We start from the raw sequence: 19,938 nt of genomic DNA, 5'->3' as shown, positions 1-19,938 counted from the left end.
CCCTAAGCAGGCAACACTGAGGGGCTTTGTGGCGCTGGGGGTCTGAAAAAAAAAAAAAAAGTTTTATTTCTTTTTGGCAAATTGATTTTTCCGGGCAGTATCTGGAATTATCATGGACCCTGCCACACAGGTACCCCCACCGGTTTCCCTCGGGGGGGGCGGCGGGACCCGCCAGTGCACAGTATGGATGCATTCACAGCAGTTTTGAAGTCTTTGGTGGCTCGGGTGGAGACGGCCTGTCAGGAACGGGGGTCAAGAAAGCGACCCCCGCCTACCCCTATATCGTCTGAGACTTCAGATTCAGATGCTGAGATGGTTATTGCAGCTGCAGGCCCCTCTGCAGGGGCTGTTATCTCAGGTAAGGTTCCCTCAGACAGTGAGGAGAACGTTCATGCTTCCGCCATAAATCAGGAAGAAGCATTGGTGGACGCACTAGTTGTGCGGTTCGGTAAACCTTAAGACTTGAGGTTTTTCCGGCAGAGGCAAATAAAAAGGAATTTCCCTTTTGGTACTAGCAGACCCACCAGGACGGTGAAGGTTTTTTCTTTACCCAAGTGTTTGGGTAAAAAGATTAAAGAGGTATGGGATCATTCTAAGCGTACCTTTACTAGTTCCAAGCACATTACTAGACGCTATCCGTTTGAGGAATCCCTCATTAAGAAATGGACGGTATCACCAGTGGTGGATCCACCTATTTCCAGACTGAATAAAGCCACAGTTTTTTTCAGTGGAGGACGCTTCGTCCTTTAAGAATTCGGTGGATCGGAAGGTAGAAGCGGAGTCCCGCACTATCTTTCCCTAATAGGATCAGCCTTTAGACCAATTATTGTCATTTGATCTAGTTCTCAGACAATTACGGAATGGGCGAGATTGGTGCGCCAGGACCTGAAGGGGAAAGGTATCCCCCAGGCAACATCTGTTTTGATGGAACAGATTATATAAGGACTACAGGTTGTCTTTGACGCAGCCTTGGATGCTACCCCCCTATTAGGGCATGCATCTATGTAAGAGGTAATCCTCAGACGTGTGCTGTGGTTAAAATGCTGGGTCAGCGTAAGTACTACAGGGAGCGGTAGTTAACGTTCCCTGAACAGATCATTTTCTTTACCTTTTCCAAAGATTAGCATCAGTTCCCCACAAGAATCGGATCCGGTTGAACGGACAGACCAAGGAGCCTCTAGCCGGGTGACTTCGGTCTCTAATGTTTAACCAGGAGAAATCACCACTCGTGATAGGAATCCGGTGTCTAAAGAATGTGTGGGAACAGAGAACGATCAGACTTTGTCGGATTGCCAGGGCCAAATAGCTCTAGGGCAGCCTGGTTCGGATCCAGTCAGGCAATATCAGGGTGATGACTTAAGTCATTCGCCAAGGATTTCACCATCTGTGTCTTCTTCACAGCATCCCGAAGGCGCGGAGATTGGTAACGCGCGCCCACGATGCTCCAGTGGATGCAGCAGACGCGCTGAACGGCCTGTGGCAGCCTAAAGGCAGTGTCAGCTATTAAAGGGATTCCCTCATCTCAGATTGCTGCTGAGATTTCTCCACAGGATGGAGATGGAGGGAACTCCAGTTGTCCTAGAAATTCTAGGCTAGCCTCATCAAGCCGGTCCGGCCGACTTGGACATGCTAGTCGCGAACGTTCCTTGGGAACTTCTTCTCAGGGAGTGTCTGCGGTCTCGAGGACCGATCTTCCATTGTGCTTTACAATCGCTGGGTTTAATGGCCTGGCCATTGAGACCCAGGTACTGAAGGACAGAGGGTTGTCAGCTTCAGTTATTCCTACGCTAATTAAAGCAGGGGAAGCGACTTCCAGCAAGGTCTATTATCGCACATGGAAGACGTATATCGCGTGGTGTGAATCTTTAGAAATTCCTCCACGTACCTATTCGGTGACCCGAATATTGGCCTTTCTGCGAAAGGGGGTTGAGCAAAAACTAGCCTTGAGCACCATCAAGGGTCAGGTTTCAGCATTAGCAATCTTCTTTCAGAAGCCTTTGGCTATTAAGTCCTTGGTGCGGAATTTCATCCAGGGGGTGCGGCACCTGGCTCCACCAGTCCGCGCGCCCTTATCGCCCTGGGATTTTAATTTGGTTGTCGGTTCTGAAGAAACCTCCTTTTGAAAGCATCAGGGAGATTCCCTTGTTTACTTTATTCCAGAAGGTGGCCTTCTTAGTGGCTATCACTTCTGCACGCAGGGTGTCAGAACTGGCTGCATTGTCATGCCAGTCCCCATACTTAGTGATTCATAGGGATAAGGTAGTTCTTCATCCTAAGCCATCCTTTCTTCCAAAGGTGGTTTCAGACTTTCATCTAAATGAAGATATTGTACTACCTTCCTTGTGTCCTCAGCCCAATCATCATCAGGAACATGCGTTGCATTCCTTGGATGTGGTTCGGGCAATCAGGGTACACCTGAAGGCTACGGAATCATTCCGTAAGACGGATTCACTTTTTGTGATCACGGATGGCCCCAGATAGGGGTTGCCTGCATCTGCCACGACTATCTCCAAATGGATTAGACAGACGGTGGTACAGGCTTATTCTAGTAAGGGTCGGAATCCTCCGTTCCCTGTTAGGGCGCACTTCACTCGAGCGCTCAGTACTCCTGGGCTTTCCGCCATCAGGCATCAGTGGTCCAGGTATGTAAGGCGGCCACCTGGTCGTCGGTACATACCTTTACAAAATTTTATAAGATTTAGGTGATGGCATCGGTGGATGCCTCATTTGGCCGCAAGGTTTGCAGGCCGCAATTTGAGGAGACCGGTGGTCTACCTCGAGTGTTGTTTTCTGTTGAATCTCATCTTTAATTGATGAGCATTGGAAACTTCTAGTTGGCACCGGTTGGGCCTTCTAGATGGATTTGTTTTCCATTTTCCCACCCCTCATTTGTGGTACTGCTTTGGGACGTCCCGAGTGTGTTGAATCAACGAGGACTACGTCTGTCAATGAGCGACAGAGAAAAATGGATTTTTGTAAAATCTTACCGTAAAATCCTTTTCTCTTAAGCTCATTGACAGACATAGTACCCGCCCCTCTGTTTTTGAGTTGGGTTGGGTTGGGTTAAATTCTCTAAACACTGCTTTGTGACATAACTGATTTGCTAGAGCAGGAAGTGAGAGGATATACCCTCTGGGACTGCCCCTAGGGTGTGGCCAGAACGTTTTCTTTCCTGTCTAGTCCTACTCCTGTAGAGGGCAGCATAACCCGAGTGTGTTGAATCAACGAGGACTACGTCTGTCAATGAGCTTAAGAGAAAAGGATTTTACGGTAAGATTTTACAAAAATCCATTTTTTCTCAGGATTTTGCCATGGATTTCTATAAAGGACCTGTCGTGTTTGCTGTATACATTTCCTGTACTTCAGCCTTTGCTGTACAATCCTAAATTACATCTGCCCTCTCTACTTGCTGCAAATTCTCAAAATAAAATAAAAGGAAGTCCTGCTACAGTTTCCAGGTTTGCCTGCTTCTATAACAATATTCGTAGGTTCCCAAGACCATTTCAAAAGCAGAACTCCAGTTTCTCTAATTTTGCATAGTAAGCAAGCCATCTCTGCCTCAGTTCCTTTGTTCATTTTCATCCTTGCTGCTTACATCTTCAAGTTTCCACTCTACATCTGTCAGTCAGACACCTCTCTTCCCTTCTCCTTCCTAGGAAGGGCTACCCTATAGGATGTACCCTATTGTCTACTCTTTGAGTTCAATTTTCTGGTACAGATAGTTGGTCTGTCTATCTGACCTCTACTGCTTGACCTTTTACCTCTGGATGATTTGAGATCTCCCTCCTGCCTACGCTATACAGCGTAAATGTTTCTATTCATGCCATCCTTTGTAATGTCTTTGGATCCCCTCTTCTGATCATTTCTATACAGAAGTACATGTCCTTCCTTGCCATGGAAGTAACTATAACTTGAAGATGTACTTCCTTGGGGGCCAGCAGGTTAGATGCATGCCACCCTGGTAAAGATTTCACCTTCGTAGATTTCGTTGGATCTAATTACTTGAAGATGATCCTCTACAGGTTTATGAGGGGGTCTCTCTAAATTATTTTTTTCTGTTCTATCAGGAAATATTCCTAGTACTAATACAAGGATTCCTTCCCTTGCTTCTAGACAGAATTCAGTTTTTTTTTGTTTGACAAGGGTGGATTAGATTGTTAGAATCTCAAATATTATATTGAGTTAGGCAGTGTGGATATTATATTGAGTTACGCAGTGTGGTGCCCACACCGCTTCCTATTCCTTCCCTACATATGGGGTTTGCTTGCTAAGATTTTGTGAGTACCCTTCAGTTTCCTTGTCCATTAGGATTTCTTCTCCACTTTTCTTCATTTAGATTTGTACCATGAGAGCTCGGACTTACTTGGATATCGCCTTTGGAGATTAGCTCTGTTATCATGCTTTTTGATTACCTCCCCATTTTGTTTTTTTTCTTTCTTTATTTGTTCAAGTTTTCCTTTTAAGAAGCCAATGGTTATGTTTATTAGGCTTTAACATTTACTGCAGCTGTCAAAACTGTTTTTAATTATTAGACCTATTTTACTTTGAGGCTGGTCACAGTAAACATTTTGTTTTGCTAACCACCTTAATTCTTTTGTTCAGGTAGTATGTTGTTCCACCTTTTATTTTGTTGGTTACTTCTTTTGGTAGCTCTGCCTTCCCTTAGCAGTTTCTTTCTGTCCTGGTCCATCCTAAGTGCCCTTCCTTTTGGGCTTAGCAAATGTAAATTGTTCCCCCCCCCCCCTTTTTTTTTTTTGGCGTATGTCACGTGCCATTTTTAGAGGAGTTGATAATTTTTGTTTCTATTGCTGGCTTTTGGATAGCCTGTGTAAAGAATTTCTAGTTCATGTGTCCCTCAAAAGATGATAAAGAAACCAAGGGTTTTGTACTTGCTGTAAAATCTGTTTCTTGAAGTCTTCTGAGGGACATGGGTCCTGTCCCTCTAAATTATTGGCATTAGCTTGCTCACAAAACTGAGGCATAATGGTTGGAGGTGGAATTATAAGGAAAGTCGATATTTACTGTCTCCAACTTTGAATTATTTATTCAGAACAAAAAATGCAGAATAGGAGTTTGGACTTTCTAATCTGAATGCTTTTTCCTTTGTCAGTAAGTGAGAAAATATTGAACTGATAGCCATGCAGCTAGTAATTCTAAGGAGGAGAATAGTAACAGCTCCTTTAATTCCCATAGTACAGTTTTTCTTTGGCGGTTGTGTTAATCAGGTATGGAATACATGTAGTATGTACCCCTAGCCTCACAGTCTGATGTTCTTAGTGCAGTCATGTGGCAGAAGAACAGCTGCCTAGCTTTGTGCCTGTATCGACTTTCAGAAAGTCAGGATTTGCATATATTTTTTGTTGATGCTGTACATTACCTTTGTGCACTGGTTATACAGTGTTGGCTTGCTTTAACCTACCATATTACCCTGTGTTCATTTTAATTTCTTATAGTATAGGACTGCATTTGAATGTTTTTTCTTTTGAAGTGTTTATAGGTTATGGTGTTCTAACAGTGCTTTTTCTTTCTCCCATTAGGTAAAACTGGATTTTGTGGCTCCAGCCACAGGAACACACAATTATACGTTGTACTTTATGAGCGATGCTTACATGGGCTGTGACCAGGAATACAAGTTCAGTGTAGATGTGAAAGAGGCAGAGAGTGACAGTGATTCTGATTAAGATCTTCCAGCTGTTCTGTCATTCTTCATTATTGCATACCAATGCCTTGTGTGGGCAATTGTAGACACAGTACAGATTGTTGTAAATAGAACTTTTAAATGTGATATCGCTGAGACACCAGTTAATATGTATGGAGTAACTCAGTGCTGCTATTAATAGTAACAGAGGTTTGTGACTCTTGTCATGTTTTGTTTCTCTGCAAGAGTATAAAATAAACTTTTTTTGTTACATGTTCTTTAGTTTTATTTCCTCAGCACATGAATGTCTTAAAGCAGTAGTACACTGCCCCAAAATAAAAATTGGGCCCTCTGCAGCATAACACATTCTGACACTTACCTGCACACCGAGCCCTCCAACACTTCCATCTTCATCAGGTCTCCCTTTCGGGTTCATGGGCTCCCGCTGTATGACTAGCTAGGGTTATGATGATGTCACTCCCGCACATGCACACACACAGGAGCCCTGGTACAGATATGCCATCCCTTCAGAGCGCATACCCTAGTGATGTCACCAGCTGCATCCTGTGTGAATATCTGCTAAACAGTACAAGTTTAGGAGATATTCATGGTACCTACAGGTAAGCCTTAGTATAGGCTTAATAATGACAGAATGATCTGCGCGCTTCTATGGGTATGCCGCTAGCACTAATCACTCCCCTTAAGGTAAGTGTGTGGGTAATTTAAAAAAATATAAATAAATGTGCAGCACAAATGTGAACTATGAGTTCACAAACTGCAAAAAAAGTGGAAACAATTCAGGTGTGTATAACTGAAATAAATAAAAGTACTGTGCAAATATGTAATGTGGATACTAAATCCACTTTGTGTATACACACTAATTAAATAGTATCCTTGTATAACTTTAACGATGACTAGCAAATTCAATATATATAAAGTGCTGTGAAAATATACACTGTTAAATCCACCTTGTGCATTAAAAAAAGTTATTGGTTTGTGAAGTTTATTGATGTACATTTTAAATAACATCTTTTTATGCACAAGGTGGATTTAACATTGTATATTTTCACAGCACTTTATATATGTTGAATTTGCTAGTTATCATTAAAGTGATACAAGGATACTATTTAATTTATACACAAAGTGGATTTAGTATCCACTTTACATATATGCACAGTACTTATTTGCAGTTTGTGAACTCGTAGTTCACATTTGTGCAGCACTTTTATTTATACTTTTCATAGTATAAGACTTACACTTTACACAGAAGCTGCATTTGGAGTGGTTCTTCACCTACTAATCCTCTGCACTGAATGAATTACGGGAGCTGCCTTTCCAATGACTCAATCTGTACCCAAACACGCCTGGTTTTTGGGGGAAAAAATAAGCACATTTGGCAGCAGCTTACAATAATGGGGTAAATATTTATTGACAGCACACTGTAATAGAATTTTATTTATTTTTTTTAAGAAATACGGTGCTTCATACTTTCTGGACAAATAATATTCTTGTTCTACAAATATCCTATGATTTCTCTGTTGTGGTTGGAGTAAAGCAGGACGTAAATCTCATTTGTTGTTCCTACGTTGAGGAAGCCTGGTGAAGCTGAGTTATGTGCTAAACAGCTCCCCTCTGCCTTCTCCATGTACTGCCCTGAAGCAAAAACATTTGGACACAGGTGATGACAATGGGGTTGATTTACTAAAGGCAAATCCACTGTGCACTACAAGTGCATTCGCTGTAAATTTGAGAGGAAGATTTACTGATTTCTATCATCAAACCAAGTGCAAGCAAAAATGCTGTTTTTCATTTTCCTTGCATGTCCCCCTTATATCTACAGTGACTGCTTTTCCAAGTGCAGAGGCTTTGCCTTTAGTAAATTAACCCCATTGTGCCTGGTCTCCACAGCTGCAGGCAACATGTAAACCAGCGACTTAGCCATGCTGACCATATTTCACAGCTGCAGCAGGGTGATGCAAGATCTCTTCATCCTGCTTCTGGAAAGTAGGAGTTGAGTTTTGCATTACTGCTCCCAAAGTGGGTAAACTGATGTTGTACCAAGTTGCTCTCTGAAGCTAGCCCAGAATAAGACAGCTGTATGCTTTCACAGTTTTCATGCTAGATCTTGAAAATGCACCACAGAGCAGTCCTAATTCAAATGGTTGCGAAGAAGAAATGCTTATCCACCCAGCAAGTGTTTTTCAAAGCCAAGCAACCTTATGCTGCATCTTAACTAATGTGTCTGAAACAAAGAATCCACAAACTAGGTTTGAAATTATTAGTCACCTAAACCTGATTATCAGTTATTCTGGCCGTTGGTACTGCCAAAATGCCATGTCTCCATCATCACTACAAGATGCCAAAAGCCCAGGCTCCTTGGGATGCCATGCTACGCAGTTTACATCCTGAGAGTGGGCTCGTGGCATGTGGGCTGTAAGAGAAAAAGTTTGTTGCATGGGATCAGAGCCTGGTGGGTCTTCTTCAAATATTCGAATGCCATCATCTCCACAAGCTGAGGCAAGAGAACCAGTCAGATGACTCCTGTTGGATACAAAGAAAGAAAATGCTCAGAACCAAAACAGAAGTATTAAACATATCAGTAAGAAGAGCTGTTTTAGGAGACTTACCAACTAACATCATAGACTGTCCTGGTGTGGTACCCTGTCAGTGTGCATACACACTTCCAGCTTGCATCTCTTTTACTTCCACCTACAGTGAAATTAAAACAGAAAAGCTATTAGTATAGCACCTGTGGGAAAAATATGTAAAGGGATGATGCCCCTAAAATTGAGATGTTCTACATTTAGGTTAGGAGGATGGAGCCACAAGCAGGTTCAGGTAAGTTCACATCTTTCCTATTTTGCAGCCCTGAACTGGTTGAATGGAATACACTTAATGAGGCTCCATGTGATAAAGGCTGCACTCCCTTGTATTTAGCTGTAAAATTATTCATCATAAAAAAGCAACTTTGACAAAAAAAAATTACTAAGATTAATTACCAAAGTTCTACAGTACTTTTTGAAAGTATGTTATGAACCTTTAACCACTTAAGCCCCGGAGGATTTGGTGATTCGGCACTGCGTGACTTTAACGGACAATTGCGCGGTCGTGCGACGCTGTACCAAAATGAAATGGACGTCCTTTTTTTTCCCCACAGAGCTTTCTTTTGGTGGTATTTGATCACCTGTGCGATTTTTATTTTTTGCGCTATAAACAAAAAAAGAGCGTCAATTTTGAAAAACAATATTTTTCATTTTTTTTTTATAAAATTCCCAAAAAAAAAAATGTAAAAATCAAAATCGTGAGAGAATTTGGTCGATTCTATGCGTCGCTATACGCCTTGACAGACGTCTCGGAGATGGAAGATTATCTCGTAAAATCTCACCTACCCACTCTCTCTACCGAGATAAGAGAACAATTAGAGGAGCCAATCACCCTGATAGAGATTCAACAGACCATCAATACCATGAAGTTAAAGAAAGCTCCTGGCCCAGATGGCTTCACGCTCCAATACTTTCAAGTTTTTCTCCCCATTTTGGGTCCGTATCTGGTTAGACTCTTCAATTCGTCAAGAGAAAACCCTAATATGCTTAGAGACACCTTAGCAGCACATATAACTGTGATTTTGAAAGAGGGAAAAGATCCCACATGTTGTGGAAGCTATAGGCCCATTTCTTAATATTGATTTAAAAATTTTTACAAAAATCTTAGCTACCCGATTAGTTCTCGATCTTGTTCACCTTGACCAAGTGGGATTTGTCCCCGGCCGAGAGGCTAGGGACAATACTACTAAAATACTAAATTTGATCCACGTTGCTGATACTTCTCGAACATCAAGTGTCTTTATCAATACAGACGCAGAAAAAGCCTTTGATAGGGTGAACTGGCGATTTATGTTTACGGTTCTCAAACATATAGGCTTGAGAAGTAATGTGCAACCGTGGATCACTAGCATTTACTCAAATCCTACTGCACAGGTCAAAGTGAATGGACTCCTATCTGACTTTTACCATGAATAACGGTACGAGACAAGGGTGTCCTTTATCTCCTCTCTTATTCGCCCTCTTGCTGGAACCCTTTCTTTGTACTGTTCGGCAAAATCCAGATATACAGGGACTGCAAGTGGGTGTGGGTCATTATAAGATTTCTGCTTACGCTGATGACCTTATGTTTTCCCTGATAAATCCAATTATCTCTTTGCCGAATTTACTGCGGGAACTAACCAGATACGGATCCCTATCGAACTTTAAAATCAACTATAGTAAGTCGGAGGCGATGGGAGTGGGGGTGAGTGCGCCACTCCTGCGAACGTTACAGACAAGCTTTTGCTTCCGATGGACTAATAGAGCCTTACGTTACCTTGGTACTTATATCCCACCATGTCTATCCAAGGTTTAGGATTTGAATTTTCCCCCTTTGATAGCGGAGACACATACCCTTCTGGAAAAGTGGCACACGGGCCTCCACTCGTGGTTAGGCAGGTGTAATTTGATAAAGATGAATATTCTGCCTAAACATATCTATCTGATAAGGGCTTTACCTGCCCGATACTTCCATTTGATTCATGCTCTTTTTATTAAATTTGTCTGGGCAAAGAAAAGACCCCGCTTAGCGCGGAAGCAATTAACTTTGCCAAAAAAGTGTGGTGGTCTAGCCCTCCCGGATATGCAAAAATACTTTCAGGCAGCCCACCTGAGTAGGGTGGTTGATTGGTGTAGACATCATGCATTTAAATTATGGATTAGTATAGAACAAGCACAGACAAATATCCCCCTCAGAGGAGCACTTTGGTGCTATTCAGATTTACCTCCACAACTGAGACTCCATCCTCTTATAGGTACCACGTTGCGTATAGGCTATCTGGCTAATGTGAGATACTCTATTACTCCCTCCTGCTCCCGGTGATCGGAAATCCCCGATTTAAGCCTGGATTCTCATCATCAGACCTGATGGCACTGGGCACAGCTGGATGCGCTCGAGCTGAGCAATTCCTTGTAGCAGATAATTGGCCGACAGTAGAGACTCTGATGAACAAGGATGGTGACTTTAAGCTAACCTTCTGGTCGGCTTTACAACTTCATCATTTCCTGGGCACCTTGCCGAACTCTGCAGAGTACTCAAGGAGCCTGTCTAAATTCGAAGGATACTGTCTGGGAGAAGGAGTGCTATTCCATACGCTCTCCTTACTATACAGCTTATTAATGCCATCACCGGATAATTCTGCTCTGCCCTGGTTGACCAAGTGGGCAACTGATCTAAATTGTACCATCACAAATACAGAATATGATCTCGCTGGCTTTTAAAACATCTATCTGCACTAAAATCCAAGAGACCAATTATTGACCAGGTGGTATTATACACCTCAAACTCCATAGGATATTTCCAAGCACATCAGCGAACTGTTGGTGATGTGGAGGAGAGGATGCAATGATACTTCCCATTTTTTGGTCCTGTCCGAAACTCTTAGGATATTGGGCTGAGGTGAAATCTAATGTCCAAAAATTTACGGAATACCCTATTCAGGAGGACCCGGCTTTTTTTCTTGTTTCATCTCTCAGATATTCCCATACAGAGATATGAGAAGTCAGTGGTGCGACATTTGGTTAATGGGGCAAAGGCTTGTATCCCTGCGTTATGGAAAAGCCCATACCCCCCCTACGATAAAGGACTGGTTACGCAGAGTAGAGGCTATTAATAAAATGGAAGACTTGGTGTTGACATCACAGTGCAAACGTGGACTGTATACTGAGACTTGGGAGCTCTGGAACACCTTCATCTTGTCAGAGGAGGGGGTTAAGTTGCTGCATGCATGAGTGGAGAGGAAGGAGAGACCCACAGGGCCAGTGATGGGAAGGGGAAGAGAGGAAAACTTTTGGGGAGGGGGGGGTTTCTCCCCCCCCCCTTTTTTTTTTTTCTTCTCCTTCTCTTTGTTTTTGTTTTGTTTTTTCCTTGGCATTTGTTTGTTTATGCAATTGGGGTAATATGGATGAGACTAGTAAGTTATTAGGCTGCCTTAATGTTTGATGTGACTATAGATTGTGGGAAGATATATAAATTTAAGAGACTTCCCTGAAGGGATATACAGTGGATGAGGTTAGGATTGGAACGGTCTCTCAAGTATGTAGGAGTTTCAATGTTGTTATAATTGGACAGTGTTGTATTTACCTTTCTTTTGAACTGTTGTAAATCCCTATTTGTGTTTGGAAAAAAAGAATAAAAGATATATTTGAAAAAAAAAAAAATCAAAAATGTAACATTTTAGGCCAATTTGTTTTCTGCTACAAATTCATGGTAGAAAAAAAAAAAAAAAAATCGCAATAAGCGTATTTTGATTGGTTTGCGCAAAAGTTATTGCATTTACTAACTAAGGGAAAGATTTCTGTAATTTGTTTTTTTTTTTTTAACTAGTAATGGCAGCGATCTGCGTTTTTTTTTTTTTTTTAGCAGAGACCCTAGAGAATAAAATGAAGATCGTTGCAATATTTTTTATCACACCATATTTGCATATGTAAACTGTGTTCAAACCACACATGTGAGGTATCGCCGCGATCGTTAGAGCAATAATTTGAGCCCTAGACCTCCTCTGTAACTCTAAGCTGGTAACCTGTAGAAATTTTTTAATTTTCGCCTATGGGGATTTTTAAGTACCAATGTTTGTTGCCATTCCACGAGTGTGCACAATTTTGAAGCATGACATGTTGAGTATCTATTTACTCGGTGTAACATTATCTTTCACATTATAGAAAAAAATTGGGCTAAATTTACGGTTTTCTTATTTTTTAATCTAAAGAAATTGCGTTTGGAAAACTGATGTGCAAATATGGCCTGGACATTAGGGGGAAAACCTTCCTGTCCAGAAATGGTTAAAGTTGTTGTAAACCGCAGACATTAAATTCGAACAAAGCATATCCCTTGATAGTGTGCATCTGTCCCAATTCAGAGCACCAAGTGTTTTCTGTCAGCTGCCTGATTACACTGCTATTAGTATGAGTCACTTCTGACAAGTTTTCCTGACACCAAGAGAAAAATGGTGACAGACGAGGGACCAGCTAGTTGACAGCCTCAGCTCTGTTACTGTGTGAAGTGAGCAGTGGCGGCTGGTGCTCAAATTTTTTGGGGGGGCGCAAAAAGAAAAATGTAATAGGTATTGCTTCGCGCCAAAAAAACGCAGTAAAAAAAAAAATTGCGTGACTTTGAAGCTGTGCCCCCTTCAATGCAATGAACACTGTGCTGTGCCCCCTTCAATGCAATGACCACTGTGCTGTGCCCCCTTCAATGCAGAGTTCAGCGTGCATGCCCCTTTCAATTCAGAGCGCCACAGCATTGTCCCCAATCACTGCAGAGCGCCACAGCATTGTCCCCAATGATTGCATTTATTGGGGTACAATGCTGTGGGCACTCTGCAATCATTGGGGTACAATGCTGTGGGCACTCTGCATTTATTGGGGTACAAAATGCTGTGGGCACTCTGCAGAGTGCCCACAGCATTGTACCCCAATGATTGCAGAGTGCCCACAGCATTGTACCCCGATGATTGCAGAGTGCCACAGAATTGTACCCCGATGATTGCAGAGTGCCCACAGCATTGTACACCAATAAATGCAGAGCGCCACAGCATTGTACCCCAATAAATGCAGAGCGCCACAGCATTGTACCCCAATAAATACAGAGCGCCTCAGCATTGTACCCCAATAAATGCAGAGCGCCACAGAATTGTACCCCAATGATTGCAGAGTGCCACAGAATTGTACCCCAATAAATGCAGAGTGCCCACAGCATTGTCCCCAATGATTGCAGAGTGCCACAGAATTGTAACCCAATGATTACAGAGTGCCACAGAATTGTAACCCAATGATTACAGAGTGCCACAGAATTGTACCCCAATAAATGCAGAGTGCCCACAGCATTGTACCCCAATGATTGCAGAGTGCCACAGCATTGTATCCCAATAAATACAGAGTGCCTCAGCATTGTATCCCACTAAATGCAGAGTGCCACAGAATTGTACCCCAATGATTGCAGAGCGCCACAGAATTGTACCCCAATGATTGCAGAATGCCACAGCATTGTACCCCAATAAATGCAGAGTGCCCACAGCATTGTACCCCAATGATTGCAGAGTGCCCACAGCATTGTACCCCAATAAATGCAGAGTGCCCACAGCATTGTCCCCAATGATTGCAGAGTGCCCACAGCATTGTCCCCCAATGATTGCAGTGTGCCACAGAATTGTACCCCAATAAATCAGCATTGTACCCCAATGATTGCAGAGTGCCCACAGCATTGTACCCCAATGATTGCAGAGTGCCACAGAATTGTACCCCAATGATTGCAGAGTGCCACAGCATTGTACCCCAATGATTGCAGAGCGCCACAGCATTGTATCCCAATAAATGCAGAGCGCCACAGCATTGTCCCCCAATAAATGCAGAGCGCCACAGCATTGTATCCCAATAAATGCAGAGTGCCCACAGCATTGTCCCCCAATAAATGCAGAGTGCCCACAGCATTGTCCCCCAATAAATGCAGAGTGCCCACAGCATTGTCCCCCAATAAATGCAGAGTGCCCACAGCATTGTACCCCAATAAATGCAGAGTGCCCACAGAATTGTCCCCCAATAAATGCAGAGTGCCACAGCAATGTACCCCAATAAATGCAGAGTGCCCACAGCATTGTCCCCCAATCAATGCAGAGTGCAGCGTGCGTGCTCCCTTCAATTTAATGCACTAACCTGGCGGCGGCGGGTTCTTCCCTCCTCGATCCAGTCCGTCCTCTCTGCGGCGGCGGGAAGGAGAGCAGCTTCTCCCTCGTCCTCCGAGCGGCGGTGACGGTGAGTGACTGACTCACGCACCGGCACCGCCCCCATTGTGACATCAGGGATCGGATGTCCTGGAGGATGATTGGTCCAGGCTGGAGACTGGACCAATCACAGCCAGGATATCCGAAAGTGGGGGTGTCCAATCGCAAGGACTTGCGATCGGGTTACGCCCCCAGAAGGCTGCCGATCGGCGCCTCTTCGGGGACGTAACCCCACCTTCCCCCCCTAGCCACCACTTCCATTACAAAGGCCAGCGAACCCAATTTTTTTTTTTGTAAAACTTTATTTGTCATTTTTTTTTTCTTTTTTTCAGGAGTAGGGGGGCGGCGCCCTGGCGCCCGCTATGCACGGGCCGCCACTGGAAGTGAGTCCCTTCCCTCCAATCAGCTCTCCTCACTGAGCTCTGAAGGGTGTAGTTTCAGCTCGCTCCGCTGAACTCTCACACAAGCTTTATAAATTCAGCACTTTGAATGGCTGTAGAGAAGACTGCAGGTAGACAGGTACAACTTATGTAGAAGGATTTGTTTATCTGTGTATCACCTGTTACTTCACGGATATATGCAAGCGTTTACAACCACTACGTGTCTTTTTTTTTTTTTTACCTTTATGCATACTCTGCATTAAGATAAAAAAAAAACCTGTGTCCATTTCTTCCCCCCTTATAATTACCTGAGCCCAATCTTGATCTAGCGCTGTGTAATAAAGCAGCAGTTCTCACAGAACAGATTAACAGTGGGGGCCATTGGCTCCTGCTGCTGTCAATCAAATCCTATAACAAGGGGGCGGGGTAAAGCCCAGCTGTCTGTGTCTATCAATGCGGGGTTTAGGATTGAGCCTGCCCCCCCCAGCAAGTGGCTTGGGACACACGGAATGCAGGAGGAGCCCAGAAGAGTAGGATCAGGGCTGCTCTATACAAAACCATTGCACAGAGCAGGAAAGTATAACACGTTTGTTATTTTTAAAAAATGTAAAAGGTTTAAAATCACTTTAACTGGTTTACAACTTTGCTGAAGCTTAGGAGCGCTATTTTATATCAGCATAGCTAAAATCTATGTTCTGTTTCTGCCAACTATAATTAGTTCCCAGTGTAACATCAACAAGCTAAGCTCTTTATAAAGTTACCTGTAGGCATAAAAGTCTCAAATACTTCTTCTGCACTAAAACTTACCTTGCTCCTCTTCAGCCTTAATCTGCCTCCATATGCGCAAAGTTTTATCATCACTGCAGGTTGCTAGCTGCTCTCCGCTCTGATCAAAAGCCAAGCTCCAAACTGTAGATGTGTGACCCTCTAGGGTGGCACAACACACCCAGTCATCCTCCTCCTCTCGATACAACTTAACGGTGTCATCATAGCTGGCAGAAGCTAGGAGCTGAGGAAGACAAGTATAAATGAGATGCTTTCTTTGGTTTTGTAAAATCTACACAACACACACTGCTAGGACAAGTTTTTTTGCTGTTGCTTTGGGAAGTACAATATTTCAGAACTTTTTTCTATTTGAACTCCAATAGTAAAGATGCAACCTTTATCTCTATCAGCATTAATTACTAAATACATCTGGGACTTTACTGAAATAAGATAAATTGATTGAGATCAAAGGACCCCAAAACTCAGCAGCTGAAGGCAACTGGACCTCAGCCTTAGTAGCACAAAGATGAAATGAATGAGACTATCATCTTATGAGAGTGCCAACAATCTCAGCATTTAGCCAAAAGCAGCACAAAACCTATGCCCAATTTTAAGCACTGCCCATTTTACTGACAGACTCCATGGCAGCATACACATGGTTAACCCCACCTCCACTCCTCTCCTATAGGACCCCACTCCCATAAATATTTGCTGTAAGCCAGAGGCCACGTTCCTTTTTTGTACTTCATCCAAGGTAAGACTTCTGGTCCTTAGGAGAAGTATCCATGATCGAGGCCTGGTTTTTCGGCAAGCTGTGCCCCAGAAGACTCCAGCAGTCCCAAGCTATTAGAGGGGTGGAGAAGAGTGATGGATTCGGGGGCTATGTGGAGTCTCCAGCAGTCCCTAGCTATTAGCGGGGTGAAGAAAGGCTATGGATGCGGTGCCATGAAGAGCTTAAGCATGGCGATTGGCAGGCAAAGCGGCAGTACAGCCTAAGAGCCTAGCCATTAGCAGGTGGCCTTGGGCCCATACAGCAGTGTCTTCTGGATCCAGGCATGGTCGTGGGGGATGCAGTATGCGGTGATGTATACTTTTATATTGCGTATTCCGTGGCAACCATTTTGTGTGTTTGTCGGTTTTTCTTCCCTGGCTCTAGTGTCTTCCAGCCTATAGCGGCCGGAGCGCATCTGCGCACCAAGTCGCTGCTCTCTTCCGGGCTGGCATTCCTGGGTTATTCTTGCCCAGGGACTCAGTGCATGTGCACTGTGGGCAATGGTGGCCTCATTACAGTGGGGAAAGTCAATCAGCGGTGAATACTGTTGATATTGGGTTTTCTCTGTGGGCAGCTTGCAGCAGTTTTCCCTAAATTCTGTGTGCAAACATCACAGGTATATTCTCTACAATAACACCCTTGTGTGCTGCCTGTGTGTGTGATCCTACATTGGTTTTTACCTGTGCAGGCTGGCTGTCTGTGCAGTTTCAACTCTACCGATGTACCATTTCTCCCCCCCCCCCCCCCCCGGGGGGGGGGGGGGGTGAGAGAGTGTTTAACCCTTTCCTTGCTTGCCTGGGCACTCCTTTTTAACCTATTTTGTTTTCTTTAGGTTTTTTTTTTTTTAGTCCTAGGTCAGATTGACAATACACGGCACAAGATCATAAAGACCTCATTAGGTCACAAAATCAACATTCTTCTTCCATATGTAGTCATCATTGGTAACTGTCAATGTCCAGCCTTCATAGCAGAAGCTATGAATCCTCCTTTAGGCACCACATTCACCGCTCCAAGGAAGGAGCCTGCTGGGGATGCAGGACTTAGGTCCCAGAGGGCAAGTCTCTGTGTAAGACATGTTAAGCCCAGGTGGTTGGAAAAGGGGATGGTGATTTCCAGCAAATGGAATCTCTGAGGCGAGTAGTTCAAGAATCCCTTAAAGAGTGGGGTACAAGCCACAAGCAAAGTCCAACAGCCATTACGGCGTGTTCTCCCACTAGGGATGGCCAGGAAGAACTGGAACTGTCCTAACCAAGCCATCCATATATGAAGACCTCAGACAATGAGGCAGAGCGAGATGAGTCCCTTTGCCCTTGTGACTCTTTTAGTCAAGGCAATGAAGGGGGCATTTACATGAGCAGAACCTGTAGAGTCTCACGCCAAGCAGGAGGAAGTTCTTAAAGTACCTCTAGAGAGAGCGTTCCAATTTCCCATTTCCAACGGAAATAAGGGACATAATTTTGGATGAGTGGAGCAAGGTCGCAAGATATACCCCCCTTCTGAGCAAGATGGCCAAGCTCTATCCTTTCAGAGATAATGATGCGAAGCATCTAAAAGGCTGCCTCTCTTTTTGCTGAGGCAAGCAAGAATGTCGCTCTTCCTTGGAAGATGCAGTGAATGGCCTGAAAGTCGGCCTGGGCTCTTGTGGCTATGTTTAAAGTGATGGAAACGTGGAAGGAGAATGTGGACGCAGATCCCCCCTCTAACAGACCTAGTGTAAGATCCCTTTGAGGGAGCTTCATCTTTTAGCAAGCTGGATAGCACCGTATCCCGGGCCACAGTTGGCAAGTTGGGTCTTGCCTCAGGGCGGCCGCCTGCTAGGCCGGAAGACGACACAGTCTAAAGGACAAAGTTCAGAACGTGCGAGGGTGGCACATTTTTACAGACCAGGTCTTAAATTTAGCAAGAGCTGGTGAGGAGCCCAGATATCCTCTCAGAAGTATGCTAAAAGCTTGACCTCAGGTATCCAAGAAGCTACTGAGTTTGAGCCTCAGACTATTGGAACTTCAAAGCGGTCTTTTTCAGGACACGCATGGTCCATCAGAAGTCCTCCTCACCTCTGATTCGTTTCAATGGATTTTGCCTAACTCTATGTAATATATGCTTAATTTTTACCTTAAGTCACTGGTGATGAAAAGTGCAGCTGTGCCAGTCCCAGAATGCAAGAGATTTCAGGGCAAGTACTCTCCCTTCTTTATGGTCATAAAGAGGAGCGGCTTGCGGAGGCCCATTTTAGAACTCGCGCACCTGAAACAATTTTTACCAAAAAGGAGAAGTTCAAGATGGAAACATTGTACCTGATTCATAAGGGGTCCAGCCAGGTGGCTCGTTTCCAATAGACCTAAAGATGCTTACTTTCATGTGCCCATTGTAGAAGACTTCCGCAAGTTCCTTTGGTTCGCCGTAGGTCAAGACCATCTTCCGCTTGCTTGTCTACCATTCAGACTTTCAACATCACCCTGTGTGTTTTTTAGGATCTTATTGGTTGCTAAGGTCTTTATCAAAGCAAGGAGCATACGCCTGCATAGTTACTTGGATGTCCTTCTACTGTCCCAAGACAGGGCAGCCGCTGGAGCCCCAGAGCTCAGGTATTTTCAATGCTCCTGAAATACGGCTGAGTCTGGAAAAGATACACCTGGAGCCCACTCAGTCTCTTGCATGCTTTAGGGGCTCAGTTCGATATAATCATGAGGACCATTGATTTGTCTCTGGATCCCAATGTTCTAGAACAGAATACTCCTGGCCCTGTCTTCTTCCCACCTGCACACCTTTCAGTGTCTAAAATAATCGGCACTATGGTGTTTATGGAACCGATGGTCAAGTGAACGCTCTGGATAAGGCAACTGATTCCGGAAGGGGTTTCTCCAGCATTGATAGCCAGGAGGCAGAATTCAGGTCATCTACATAATCTCAGTCATGAGAGTGAGTCCCCTGGTGACTGCAATGGAGAAACTGGCTCATTTGTCATTCCATTGCCCCATTTCCTGGTTCACAATCACATTTGATACTACCAATATGGGATAGGGTGGCTTTCTGCCTGTTGGGGATAGCTCACGGCAAGCGGGGCTGTCAATTTCACAAGATTGTGTTGAACAATCTGAAACTATGGCCAGCCTTATTTCACCATATAAACGAAGCGAGCATCAGTGCTCTTTAACACTAGTTAACACTACGCCGGTCTCCTACATTAAAAGACAAGTGGGACTCATAGCCTGTTCTCTATTACAAGAAGCAAAGCCAATTAGGTCTTGGGCTCAGAAGAATTGAACCTACATCTTAGAGGCTTATGTCCCCAGAGTCCAGAATCAGAATAGTCTAACAAACTTTCTTTCCAGAGTCCAGTTGGACAACGACGAATGGTCTCTACAGGTGGAGGTTTTTCCAGACGGATCATTGGAAATGCAGGGGGTCCTGTGCATTTCTTCAAGTCCTGGTCATCCTCGGGTTTCTACGAGAACCCTGAACAGAAGTTGTGGAGGTAGTGGCAGTGATGCCTTTTGGCCAATTAGGCCATGGTTCCCCTTGCTAGCATTGTTCAGCTTCCGGAACCCAGTGCCCCTTCTCATTAGTCCAGACCTTCTGTCAC

General features: G+C 44.0%; 2 protein-coding genes across 2 annotated transcripts in view; one reads left to right on the top strand and one right to left on the bottom strand.

Moving 5' to 3' along the window:
• SNRNP200 (small nuclear ribonucleoprotein U5 subunit 200) overlaps positions 1 to 5,684 on the top strand; it is an 84,583-nt gene extending 78,899 nt beyond the window's left edge. Inside the window, exon 45 of the mRNA XM_082253285.1 lies at positions 5,538 to 5,684. Within this exon, the coding sequence (XP_082109411.1) occupies positions 5,538 to 5,681 (144 nt within the window). The 3' untranslated portion in view covers positions 5,682 to 5,684. The remainder of the gene's footprint in view (positions 1 to 5,537) is intronic.
• A 2,153-nt stretch (positions 5,685 to 7,837) lies between these two features.
• The window catches only part of CIAO1 (cytosolic iron-sulfur assembly component 1), a 39,378-nt gene continuing 27,277 nt past the window's right edge, over positions 7,838 to 19,938 (bottom strand). Inside the window, exons 5-7 of the mRNA XM_082256922.1 lie at positions 15,626 to 15,827; positions 8,266 to 8,347; positions 7,838 to 8,179 (exon numbers count right to left, since the gene is read on the bottom strand). Of these exons, the coding sequence (XP_082113048.1) occupies positions 7,942 to 8,179; positions 8,266 to 8,347; positions 15,626 to 15,827 (522 nt within the window). The 3' untranslated portion in view covers positions 7,838 to 7,941. The remainder of the gene's footprint in view (positions 8,180 to 8,265; positions 8,348 to 15,625; positions 15,828 to 19,938) is intronic.

This window comes from Pelophylax lessonae (assembly GCF_965119305.1).
Source record: "Pelophylax lessonae genome assembly, chromosome: 4".
NCBI classification, from domain to species: domain Eukaryota; kingdom Metazoa; phylum Chordata; class Amphibia; order Anura; family Ranidae; genus Pelophylax; species Pelophylax lessonae.
Note: the sequence above shows the minus strand (reverse complement) of the source record. Positions and strands in the feature narration are given on the sequence as shown.